Source organism: Peromyscus californicus, unplaced genomic scaffold (genome assembly GCF_007827085.1).
Source record: "Peromyscus californicus insignis strain IS unplaced genomic scaffold, ASM782708v3 Scaffold_7__1_contigs__length_154581171, whole genome shotgun sequence".
In the NCBI taxonomy this organism is placed as follows: domain Eukaryota; kingdom Metazoa; phylum Chordata; class Mammalia; order Rodentia; family Cricetidae; genus Peromyscus; species Peromyscus californicus.
The window spans coordinates 87,001,825-87,015,273 of NW_026294595.1; the positions used below are offsets into that span (position 1 = coordinate 87,001,825).

The 13,449-nt window shown below is 42.6% G+C and overlaps 1 protein-coding gene across 4 annotated transcripts in view; it reads right to left on the bottom strand.

The window, feature by feature from the left end:
* Positions 1 to 13,449, bottom strand: part of Ryr3 (ryanodine receptor 3) — a 521,392-nt gene that overhangs the window by 10,571 nt on the left and 497,372 nt on the right. For all 4 annotated transcript variants that reach the window (XM_052725780.1, XM_052725779.1, XM_052725782.1 and 1 more), the window contains 5 exons: positions 11,617 to 11,675; positions 10,836 to 11,007; positions 9,811 to 9,897; positions 8,486 to 8,686; positions 2,987 to 3,117 (listed from right to left, as the gene is read on the bottom strand). In XM_052725780.1, the coding sequence (XP_052581740.1) occupies positions 2,987 to 3,117; positions 8,486 to 8,686; positions 9,811 to 9,897; positions 10,836 to 11,007; positions 11,617 to 11,675 (650 nt within the window). The remainder of the gene's footprint in view (positions 1 to 2,986; positions 3,118 to 8,485; positions 8,687 to 9,810; positions 9,898 to 10,835; positions 11,008 to 11,616; positions 11,676 to 13,449) is intronic.

The following is a 13,449-nucleotide window of genomic DNA, read 5'->3' on the forward strand; positions in this document are numbered from 1 at the left end:
ACAGGTCTACTGCTGTTTATCAACTTGGAGGCACTTGGAAAGCCACTCTGCAGTTTCTGTCTCAAAATTATGGTTAAGAACAAGGAATCACGATGACACACTAGCAAGAAACATATGTTGTTGGGTTTTGTTTTGAAAACCAATCCTGCCTTGCACACTCCCTTCCCCATTCCCCTGGTGTCATGTTCCTGGACAAGTCTCATTACCACAGGCCCAGTGGGCCTCCTGTTATCACCCTCTGCTGTTCCTTCAGGGGCACAAATCCAGCTGTTTCTTGGCCCATCTACCTGGATCCCAGTATACACTAGAAACCAAAACCAGAAGGAAGTGTATGCTTCCCATTCTGTGACCGTCAGTGACTGGGGAGATGGAATGGTGTGGGATGTGCTGGGATACATAGACAAGCTCTCTTATATTCATTTCCCAACCAGAAGTAACAGGTTAATTTAGACAGGGTTTTTATTGACCCCAGGATCCTCTACTCCTGTGGTACCCACTTCCTTCCAGGACTTAGAACAAGATGCCACCTCTAGAAGAGAGGGGTCTATGACATCCCCGCCTCCTCAGAGATAATATGTGCCTCTGCCTGGAATTTCTCTAGTTCCATTCCAAGTTTTTCTTCTCATTAAACAAACAAACAAACAAAAAGCCAAACAAAAAACTGCCATCCTTGGGAATGTTAGCAAAAATATATAAAATATGTGGCTTCTAGCCAGAATGAGCGGACCCTTCCTGAAAGGGTTTCCCAGAGGGCTGCCATTGGAGCAGAACTAACCCTTGCTATGTGCATTCTTACTTTGTTTTCCTCTATCTGAGTCATTCTGTGTGAGTTTGAGTCACACCACAGTCTCCGATTCTACAAAGACCACTAATTCATGATAAGAAAGTTAAGACCTTCCTCTTCTAAAAGGATGGCAGTCTTGAGGGTAAATATATTCTCACAGATTTGTTTTGGTTGCTGTTAAAATTGTTTATTCATCTTAATCATCTAATTGCCAATTAAAAACAAATGCTGGTATTATGGAATAAACTGCCAATAGATATATTTGTAAGATAAAAATTATTTTTACCCTCTTCTGTGTGTATTGCTACTTGATTTTTTTATGTATCACATACAAGAATAAAAATCAAGCCATCTTTTCTCTACCTTCTTGATAACCCCCATTCCCTACTTTATTCTTGTCTTTTTTTTAGGTAGGTTTTTATTATGTAGCCCTGGCTGACATAGAACTCACCACACAGACAAAGCTAGGTTCCACCTTAAAGTGATCTTCCTCTCTGCTTCTAAGTACTGGGATTATACATGTGGGTCACCTTGACCAGCTTTCTTCCCTGTTGTATACAAATGTTCTCCAGCATATATCTTGATTTCTTGGTCCTATTTTGTTCCAAGTAGAATATTCCACAATAAATGCTAAAGGGCCATGTCTAAGACTGTTTCATGGACATGATCTTATCTTGGTCTCAGTATTCTGAGTGTCTTGTCCCCCCACCCCTTACTGGGGTTAAGATCAAGAAGTTCCTTGAAGGTAGAACATACATTTTTACTTGGTTATTTTTCTTTAAGGCCTAGAGAACAGACCTGCAAAAGAAAATTCGTAAAGAATATGCTTAAATCCTTAGCCTCTTTAGTAACTGGAGAATGTACAATGAGATTATACTCCTGCCAGACCACCAAAATTACTTGACACTAACAAGTGCTGGCAAACAGGTAGAGAAGTAGAAAGTCTCTGACTAGCAGTTTATAATGATACTGGACCAAGCATTTCCCATACCTTACTCTTGAGCCAAGTCCCTTCAGAGGGAAGAGCTCTTTCACATGCGTACAGACACAGGGATTTTATGGTAGTGCTGATTGTAAGAGTGGGGACTGGAATCAGCTGAAATATCTACTGTCAGGAAAATGCACCAAGTCTTGCTTGTAAATACGCTTACTTGGAAAACATTACAGTTTTGAGAACAACTTGTCAACATAGGTGAGTTCACCAAGGATCAGAAACAACACATAATGATGAATAAAAGATTCTCTACCTGTATAACATGTAATACGACAATCCCTTATACATAGAGTTCAGAATATTTAAAGTGAAGTAATGTGTTTAGGCACAAGGAACTGGTTAAAATGTAAGTTAAAGCAAGATAATGACTCCATAAGTAATAGCACTAATAACTACTTACGGATCAATATCATTAACCACTAATGGATATTCCGGAATATGTTAGCTGGGGTTGTGGGAACATGACTGTGAGGATAACAGGGCTTTCAGGCTAGCAACAATGTTCTAGCTTTAATCTCTGTGGTTTGTTACTCTCTATTAAAATAAATGTGCATATTTTATAGGTTCTTGTGTGTACCTAGCAATATAAAAACGGGAAAACTAAGAGTGGATAATAGGCACCAAGACCCAGTAATTCTATGTAGCAAAATAGGTCAAATAGAGCCTACAACAACTAATCATCAATTCAAAATAACTAGAGAAAATATAAAGGTTCCCAGGACCAGAAGTGATAACATTTTAGTATACAGAAATGCTGATTACCCTGATTTGATAATACACACTAGATAATATACATGTGTTGAATTATAACACGTTCTGTAAAGTAATTAAATATTCCATTATGTGTCATTTAAATTTGAGTTTATAATTAAATTTTAAGAGAAAAGGCATCTATGCATGGTATGTGGTTAAGTGAGTAATGACACTATTGTCAGAACTGCCCTATCCCATGATGCCCTTGCTGTGAAAAAACAAAACCAGCTTTGACAACTGTTGTTCTACTTGTTTATGGATTTCCCTGCTCACAAATGCATGGCTTGGCCCATCTCCTCCTTGGAAAGCTGCAGTGCATTCTTCTCAGTGTCTCAGGTAAGTAATTTATCTTACAACTTTCATAGCTGTAAATGTACTGGTATTAGAGCGTGTCATTTGCTCATGGTGATAACACAGACACTTGCTTCTGTAGGATTGGAATGAAGGGCACTTACGGCGTGTTGATCACCAAGCGGTCCCATTGCCCCTTGATGTCATCTTCAGATGGCTGTTCAGTGATATAAAGGCCATCAAACTCCAGCTTCCTGGCAATTTCTTTCTCCCTTTTGAATACCACCAGAGGCACCTACAAAGGAGAAGACACTCATAACCTAGAGGTCTGTGCCTAATGTACCTTCTCCCAGAACCTGTCACAAATCAACCTTCCTGTGTAGTGGCAGTAACCCTTTATACTGGGATTTAATGCCTATATATATATAGGCACCATTTGCATGCCTAGTGCCCAAGGAGGTCAGAAGAGAACATCAGATGCCCTAAAACTAGAGAAACAGGTGGTTGTGAGCTGCCATGTGGGTGCTGGGACTCAAACCCAGGTCCTCTGGAAAAGCATCAAGTGGTCTTAACCATTGAGCCTTGTCTCTAAGCCCTACACTGGGATTTTTAAGGTAACTAGTTTTATGGCCAATACTAAGTAAATCTCACTCCTTGGCTACTACACCTACCCTTCCAAAAGTTCGCCTGGTCTGAGTCACTCTCTAAGGTTAAACAGTTGACAACAGTAAGCCATGCATGAGTCCTAAAAGGCCATGTTTAGTTCCAAGCCTGAATGGGAATTGTCCACTAGGACTGCCAGGCTTAGAACTGAACCAAGAAATAGAAAGGACAATGAACTATTCTAGAAGATTGGTCAACCCGGGAATGTGTGGCAGTTTCCCAACAGTCACTAGTAGGGAGGGTCATAGCCATGTCATGGCCTAAAGATTAGTGGACACAATGTGTTTTGATAGTTACAGTGATACAGTTCAGAGGCTTCTGTGCACACTTGTTACAGTATACTGATGTTTTCTTCTTTCCAGCAAACTTGCTTCTTTCTGCTGTTCCTTCCAGTCACTCTCTTACACAATAGACCTGCTTATTTGTGGGAGACACATTCCAAAACACCCGGGGAGTCCCGGAAAACATGGATAGAACCAAACTTGTATGCACTATGCTTTCTCTTAGACATGCATGAATTTGATGGCCTTTTCCATCTTCACTGCCCATTACACACCATGGCCTTGACTTTTGCAGACTGAGGTGTGACAGTAAAACCAGCTCATATTTCTTTTTGCCTCTTCACAACGTCATGGATAGAAGATGCCCTTACAGTAGATCTCAGCATCCTCATCTGATTTTCTGTTCTTCTCTCACTAAGAACTGTCACATCGTCACTTGAACACTGTATGTCTTCTCGTTGGCACTGCAAACTCTCCAGTATCAGTACTCTTGTACTTTGGATGCCATTATTAAGTAAAGTAAGAATTACTCGAACATGAGCACTGTGCTATCTGGCCAGTCAGTGTGATAACTGAGAGGGCTAAGTGACTAGCAGGTGGAGTATACTGTGTGAACACATTGGACAAAGGGGCGATTCATGTTCCAAATAGGACAGAATAGGATTGTGTATAGTTAAAAATAACATATAATTTAACATTTATATGTTGTTTATTTATTGAACTTTTACTTAATTTTTGGACCACAGTTTACTGTAAGTAGCTGAAACCATGTATTAAGCAGGTTGGTGGGTGGGCATGGTACATAACTGTAACTTTTTTAAAGACAGGATCTCATTTATGTAGTCCAATCTGGTCTGAAACTCACCACGTAGTTCAGTGTGGTCTCAAATTCCTGGCAGTCCTCCTACTTCATCCTCCCAGGAGCTATGGTTACAGGTGTATACACTCACCTTCATCTTAGACTAGACCTGGTAGCATGGCTGTTGTGATGGCTAGTCTTCGTTGTCAACCTGATCAACTTTAGAATGACATAGGGGAAACACTGCCTCTGGGGGCATTTCCAGAGAGGTTTAACTGAGGAGAAAGGGCCTATCCTGAGTGCAGGTGGAAACATCGAGGGGCTGGGACATGGGACTGGATAAAAAGAGGTAAAAAGAGAGGCCAGTAGAATACCAATATTCCTCCCTGCTTCCTGAGACTGGATCTGAGCGAGCCTTACACTTCTGCCACTGCAGGAGCTGTTCGCACTGCCACGTCTTCCCCACCATGATGGACCAAATCCTCAAACCAAGAGCCAAAACAAATCCTTCCTCTCCTGAATTGCCTCTATTGGGAGTTTTGTCCCGGCATTGGGAACATTAACCAATCAAGTTATATATAAATATAACCAGAGATCAACACAAACAGGGATAAGGAGCAATCCAATTACTTCAACTAACGGGATAGATTTAGAGAAGTCAGAAAATGCCATTGAAATCCCAGGAAATGAGAAGTCAGAATAGCTAGACCTCTTCTAGCCAAATAAATAAATAACAATCATTTATACACAGCCTAGGTATCTCATTCATGCAGGATGCCTCTAATTACTTTGTGACGTCTTTGGGACTTTAGTTTCCAAACTATGTTTTTAATATTTTTCGTCAAAGGTCATTACCTTCATACTACTTACGCTTTGTTATTTCTGAGACAAAAGGGCAAGAATTATTTGTAAAAACTTACTTCTTGCCCCTCCCACCTCGAAAACAGCAGACAACACTGAAGACCAATGATAGGAAGGTAGCAAAGGGGCTGATATTAGGCATGACACACCATGAGGAAATCAGTGGCTGCTACTCTGCTGTCTGTCTGGAAGGCTCTATAAAATAATGTGATCACCAAGATGTAGTCTACTACTGATACCTGGGACTCCAAACATTCTGCTTTGTCCTTCAAGGTATTTGTACATCTTTGAAATTTTTTTTTTTTTTTTTCGAGACAGGGTTTCTCTGTGTAGCTTTGCGCCTTTCCTGGAACTCGCTTTGGAGACCAGGCTGGCCTCGAACTCACAGAGATCCGCTTGGCTCTGCCTCCCGAGTGCTGGGATTAAAGGCGTGCGCCACCACCGCCCGGCCATCTTTGGAATTTTAATCCACCGTATCCTCTACAGGTCACCAATATAAATGTACCTCATCCTGCAAGCTCTTGGATTTCAGATCCAGAAACAGCAGAACAGCAAACATGCTTCTGGATTGACTGTTGCCCATGTTCTGGGTATCTTTGTACATGTGGACTCATTTATTTTCCTGGACTGTCAGTTATTATCCTAATACTCATTTTTTTTGGGGGGGGTTGTAGAAACGCACTAGGGAGGTCACATGGCACAACAGTTATGAGTTCGACCTAGACAGCCTGGCTCCAGAGCCCACGCTGTCATGGTTACAGCGGCAGACTCAGTACAGCAGGGAAGCACGTGTTCTCTCCAGGAGGGAAGCTGGAGTTCTCACATGATGCTGTCTCACCAGGAGAAGAAAGGGACACAAAGATAGGAATACATTTCTTGGATTCTTTCCAAGAAGATAACTTAGTGTATAGTTGAGGACACTGCTTACATAATAAATAAGGGGAAATGTAATGAAAATAAAGTATTTATAAAAATTGGTGTGATAGTTAAGCTTGATTGTCAACTTGACAAGACTTAGCATCCCAAGGAGACACCTTTAGGCCTGTCTGTGAAGGTGCTTCCAGAGAGGTTTAACTGATGATGCACCCTGAAAGTAGGTGACCCTATCCCATGGGGTTCGGGTCCTGGACTGAACAAAAAGGAGAAAGTGAGTGAATCACCAGCATTCGCTGTTGTCTGAATATAATGTGACCGGTTGCCTCACCTTCCTGCTACCACAGCTAGACCATCTCTCACTGCTGTACCTTCCCCACCATGAAGGACTGTACCCTCAAACTGTGATCCAAATAAGACAAGTATTTTTACAGCAACAAGAAAAGTAACCTATACTATCATGGTCTAGAAATAGAAGTGAACACAGAACACAAAACAGAATGATTGAAGATTAATGTACCTACAGTAGTGTCTAAAGATGGCCCAAGTGAGTGACACTTCCTGGTTCATGACTTGAGAAACCTCCAAATTCATCTGTGAATCTGGGCCATCATGTGACTTGCTTTAACCAATAGAGGATGGTGGAAATGACAGTGACAATGTGGCTAATTCCGGGTCTGTTTCTTAAGATGGGCTAGCATTTTCCACTTCTGTGATCCTTAGGGAAATTATAAGTCATCCATACAAGAAGTCTACCCTACTGCAGAGATTACATGGGCAGACCATGTGCAAAGGGAGATGCTCCATGTCTACATGGAGTGAGGGAAGATGGACTCCCACTACTCCAGCTGAGACCCACTTCCTAGCTGTTCCTCTGCTAAGACGCCAGACACAGGAACTCTCCATCTTCACCTACTTGAGATCCCAAAAGGCTGCAGACACAGCCCTTTCACATGCAGCAGAGGAATGACTGAGTATATCCTGTCAGTCCACTGACTGAGAGAGAGAAAATGTTGGTTCTTCACATCAAATTTTGGAGTGGTTTGTTATGTAGATAACTGAAACAGGAATGCATCAGTGAGATCCATCTTGGGTCTCAAATGGTTACAAACTAATGGAAAGGTACTTTTTATAAAAATCTGACAGCAATTCAAAGATCACAAGAAGCTCTCAGGGATAATTTCATGTGTGCCTTAGTCTAATGACTCTGATACTAAGAGGTGCCTGAAGTGCTTCCCCTACAGCAGGATTGTCTATAGCTCACTTTGCAGATCTTCATTTAAAAGCTCAAGTTGGTGATTGAGATCCTGTGGTTGTAAGCAGCCCCTGAGTGGCAGCACTTGTAATGTCCCACCAGCCTTACTCTTCTAGTACCTTAGAAGACAAAGAGATGGTGGACTAAAAAATGACACTTCTGGTAAATGAAGACCACATGAGAATAGGAAGAATCAAAGTGCTAGAGAGGCCCACAGAAATCCACAAAGATACTCACACAACAGACTGCTGGCAATGGTCGAGAGACAGCCCGAACTGACCTACTCTGGTGATGGGATGGCCAAACACCCTAATTGTTGTGCTAGAAACCTCATCCAACTACTGAGGGATCTGGATGCAGAGATCCATGACTAGGCCCTGGGTGGATCTCTGGGAGTCCAATTAGCGAGAATGAGGAGGGTTTATATGAGCGAGAATTGTTGAGACCAAGGTTGGATAAAGCACAGGGACAAATAGCCAAATGAATGGAAACACATGAACTATGAACCAATGGCTGAGGGGTCACCAACTGGATCAGGCCCTCCGAATGGGTGAGACAGTTGATTGGCTTGATCTGTTTGGGAGGCATCCAGGCAGTGGGACCAGGTCCTGTGCTCATTGCATGAGTTGGCTGTTTGAAACCTGGGGCCTATGCAGGATTGTTTGGCTCGGCCTGGGAGGAGGGGACTAGACCTACCTGGACTGAGTCTACCAGGTTGACCTCAGTCTGTGGGGAAGGCTTTGCCCTGGAGGAGATGGGAATGGGGGGGGGAGTTGGGGGGAAGGTGAGGGGGACGGGAGGGGGGAGAACAAGGGAATCCGTGGCTGATATGTAGAACTGAATTGTATTGCAAAATAAATTAAAAAAAAATGACACTTCTTCCTCCAGAAGCCAGAAAAGACCTCGAGTGGCAGATGGCTAGAATGCTCACCTTCAGGCAGTAATAGCCCACCACACAGACCAGAGAGATGATGGTGTGGACAATGGCCAGGGCACGCAGTGTTGGTGCCATATACCCAGTGCTCTCCTGAAGAACAAAGAATACCATGGCTTCTTCCTCATCATCATCATTGAAGGAGTTCCACAGGTTTGCAACATCCTCCGTCTCTTCCTCCAAAGGTTCTTCAGTGACCTGGCCCAAGATACACACTTATAACTATCAGAAGGAGCTTCAATCCCTGGGCTTTTCCTATAGAGTTTATGTTATTAATACTGTTACCAACCCAATGTTACCTGCTGAGTATGGGGCAATTAGGTAACTTACTGTTAAGAATCCCCAGTGTTGTTTCTAATACTTGCAAATAAGAATTAGGTAGAGACAAATCCTATCTCTTGAAAAGAAAGTAAAAAAAAATTAAATTATGAGCCTTTTAATTATATGTGTTGTAATCCTATGGTGAAGGAGAAGGTAGCAAGAGTCCAGATGGAGCACAAGCACAATTCATACACATTCCATACTCTCCATTCTTCCTCTTATTCATGGCTTCCCCTTCTGTTTCTACAAATGACTCTCAGTTCTACACCTCTCAAGCTTTTATCCTGTAAATTCAAGTGCCTGCTGTATGTTTTAAACCAATGACACACACCTTACTATAGACTACCACTTAACTTCTATGGTCAACAAAAGTCAGTAGTTTGTCAAACTGAAGGTTGATGTAGAGAAAACACTGTTTTGTAACAAATTGGATTGCTAGTTTTAATCAAGAACCAGCAGAAAAACAGAAAAAAGCAGACTATGTCAAGCATCTAGGACCATTCTTTAATTCACTAACAGCCATTTACATGCAACATGTAAGACATACTCATCCATGTTCAGAGTCTTCAATTATGGTGAGGGACCCTCTGTTCCTAACGCTTACTAACTCTTCCTTCATGATGGTTTCTCCTATGTGTCAACACTGATGGGTCCCATGATTAGCCTAGTCCTCAAGGAAAGAACTGTATTCATTATTTATTTCAAAATTTCCCATAGTTCCTATCATGGCATCGAGCATATGGGCTATGCTCAATATTTGGAGATTAAATCAAATAGGAATCCAAGCAGTTGAAACAGGTTCCTAATTTGCTTCTCCTGTCGGCCTTCCTCCTGTCACTATACATTGTACAATTTTTTAGAGGTCAGTGTCTTAGAAATTTCCTTGGACATTAAATTTTTGTTCCAAGTAAGAGTAACAGTTTTTGTTATAGCTTTTCCCCCACGTAGAGCATGCTTAGTCTGTTGTGTATTTAGCAAATAACATCTCAATGAAGTATCACCTTATAAAAAAGCAGGATGAAGTTGATAGCGAAGGCTACAAACAGAGCAAGGAACCTCAGGTTGTAGAAATTCCTGGCCAGGTAGTGCTGGAAAAAAAAAAGAATGAGCAGAAGTAGAAGAGCCAAGGGTAGGAAGGAGAACCTCCCTGTCTGACACTGAAAGATGTGCCCTGGGTAGAGGTTTGCAGGTTATCTGTGCCTCAGTTCCCACTCTCCTAAGGAAGCCCTGGCCTTGTCAGCACAGGCACAAACTGTTTGAGGGGAACCAGAAATGTTGATTATTTAAAAATGGCTTAAGAGAATGTCTGAGGGATCCTTACTTTGGGTCATGTCCCAATAAACCAGATCTCTCAACATGCTGCCAGCAGAGAGAGAAGCAGTCCCCTCCCCTACACAGTGCAGCCAGACTGTGGCCCAGAGTTCTTATCCCTTTCTGAATCACAGCCCTAGGAACCTCCTCCATCCACTTTCCCAGAGTGTACCATTCTCACTGCCATCTTCCCTGGAAAACTCAGCACTCAGAGGATGGACCTGCAGCAGCTGGGGAGAATTTGACCCTGCATGGGGCCTCACTGATGGTGCCGGCTAAAGTGTAATCCTGGTTGAGGAGCAAGTGAGCCTCAGGGAGCAACTGATCAGAAAAAGAACAAATGTATACATACTATATATACACTGAAGCTTGCTTGTACCTACAGTAACGATATTTTGGTAGCTAGTTGGGCAACATAAACTCATAAAGAAACTTTTTTCTTTATCCCAATTGATTGATTTACTGAAATTTTGGACCAGGATCAACTAAGTCCCCATGAAAATGCACATTAATCTGCTTGGGAGTGGTGTCCAAGTAAGCCCCTATTTCCTTCAACACAAGAGAAAGAGGAAGATAAACAGAAAGAGGAGAAGAATGGGAATGAGGAAGTGGAGGAAGCATGTCTAAGGAAAAGCGACACACACCAGTGGCCAGCTCTCTGAGGTCTGCCAGGCCAGTGCCTCCAGGAGGAAGGAGCAAGGGGCAGAGAGCTCACCAGTAACTTGGTCTGGTAGATTTCCAGCCCTTTGAAGAAGTTGGCCATGAAGGCTTCAGGCTTCTCAGCCTTCTGACCACGTCGGCGCGTCTTCTTCGCCGGTGCTTGTGCCCACAGGTACTCGGCTTGTCCCTCCTCCTTGACTTTGTCCTCCTTTTCTCTGTCTTCCATGCTGCAGGGGTGGGATGCTGACTCAGCATGTAGGAGAAAGGCAGGCCAAGCTTGGCCCTTATGAACCCACTGCCTGGGCATAAACTCTATGTTTAATGAGTAGTGGGCATTTTGATGAGCCAGTGTGTACACCGGATATAATGAGTGTTTGCTGTTTGGGAATTACACTTAACCATTTTTTTTCTCCCTTAAAAAATGGTGTCCTTTCCTTACTAAGTAAGCCTTCTCAGGATTAGCAATGGTACCTATTCCTATAAACGAGCAGGAATTAAATGTGATGTTGGAAAGATCTAAGTACAGGCCTGCCATATAGTAGTTATTCAATAAACATCACAAATTGTCTACTCTCAATGTTATATGAAGTTACTAAATGTGGGTGCTTGATGATTTGTCCAATCAATGAAACCCTGATGTACTATTGGAATTATAAAGTTAATAACTGTATTATAGAGCTGAGGTTAAATAAAAAGTATGCCCAGGGCTTGCAGAATACCTGTTGCTTGCATGGATGGAAGTCAGGTTTTCTATTTACCACAGTTACACAATGGCAGCTACCAGCCACCGTTATCCACCGCAGCAAGCAGAGTAGCCCACGCCACCAGGAACTTACTCAGCCTTCTCAGATTCAGCCTTTCCTTCCACGTCATGCCCCACTTTCATCTCTGCTGCCTAGATCAAAACACAGCAACCAGTCAAGACTTCCTCAGAGAAACAAGCCCAGGACGAACCTTTCTCTTTATGGTTACAATTCCCTGTGTGTGTGTGTGTGTGTGTGTGTGTGTGTGTGTGTGTGTGTGTGTGTGTCTGTGTCCCAACCCCCCAACCCCTACTCCATTTCAGCTTCTTTCAGGATTTCAGGGTGTAAAGTGTCTTGCTGTACATCAAACCTGCTGCTATGGAGAGATGCCAAGACAAGCATTGCAAAATCCAGTTGCCCTCCTATTATTCACTCAACGCAAGTAGGAAACTTACACTCAAACCTCAAGGGAGCCCTATGGAAGCAGGAGAGAGGAGAGAGATAGGACATGGGTTTCAGGGTATCTAATCTGGAATCCCCCTCTATCTGACAAGCCTGTCCCCAAATCCTCCTGTCACTTTCCTGGTTCCTCTGGCTGATAGCCACTACACTCAGAATAAAACCAAGCTCCTCAGTGAGGCCAGCCTACCCTGTAGGGTCCGGGCTTTCTCGCCGTCTTTGTTCTCCTGTAGTACTACTTGACTTATTGTTTTTCTATTCCAGTGCTCCAATCTTTCCTCTCATGGAAAGGAGTCTGAATCCTTCTGTGCACCAGCAACTTTCCAGTAGTCTTACCCCTGCCTGGATCATGAAACCCTGGCTTTCCATATGCCTGTCATGCTTCAAGATTTGGCTCAGATCTTGTCTTTCCAGGAACCTTTTTGGCTGCCATGATTATAGCAAATGCTATCAAGACTTATATATCTATCCAGAGGATCTAGATGATTCCACCCTGTCCCTTTTAACCCGGTAGTTTGTTTATTAACCTGAACAAACATCACCAAAGGTGATTATCTTCTTTACTTGTTATCTTTTCCCACTAGAGACTAAGTTTCATGAAAGCAAAACTCTTTTTTTGTTAACCAGAACAGAGTCTGGTGCACATAGTACCTTCCTTTATCGAAGTCTCTAGCCTTTATCAAATAGTTCTGTGTCATGAGCCTATCCAAGAGGCAATGCAAAATGAATGATACAGGAAGGATACCTATGCTGGTACCTGTAGCTTGAGTTTTCCTGCCTGGCCCACAGTCAGTACAAATCTCAATCTCTCAGGTACCTCCCTCCCTGGCTCTCCACGCCTCTCCTCCACTTCTCAATACTTCCTTCGTAGCATACTTCTTATTTTCACCGACTGGTTCAGTGTCTGTCTTTTCTATAAAATTACAAGGCAAAAGGCTTTCTCAGTTATCACTCAATTCTCAGACGCCAGAATAGTGACATGTGCATGTTAGCATATCACTAGGTGACAATGAAGTTAATGGATGGATGTGATTTTTGTCTGCAACCTCACTTCTTCCTTTGATGCTAAAGTGACACAGTGAGTTGGATGTTGCAAGAGAAGGGAACACCCAGAACATCCTGTGGCCAATGGTCTCTAAGTTACTTTTGTCTTATCCATTTGATCTAGTTGACTGACTCAAAGCCCTAATGATAAAAATGTTCCAGGCGTGATCAGACTCACTGACATAATAGGCTGTCAATAAACAGTAGTAATTATCATCATCAATATCATATGACATTGCTAAGTATTAGTGTTTAGTAAACTTTCCAGCTAATGAAACTCTGATCTATCGGGATTATAACGTTAACAAGAGGAACAGAACGTATCTACTATAGAGCTTCAGTGAAATGGAGTTCATCAGAGCTTACAGGGTATATAGAAATGCTGCCTCATAAGAAATCTCCTCACTCATTACACTTGGTTTC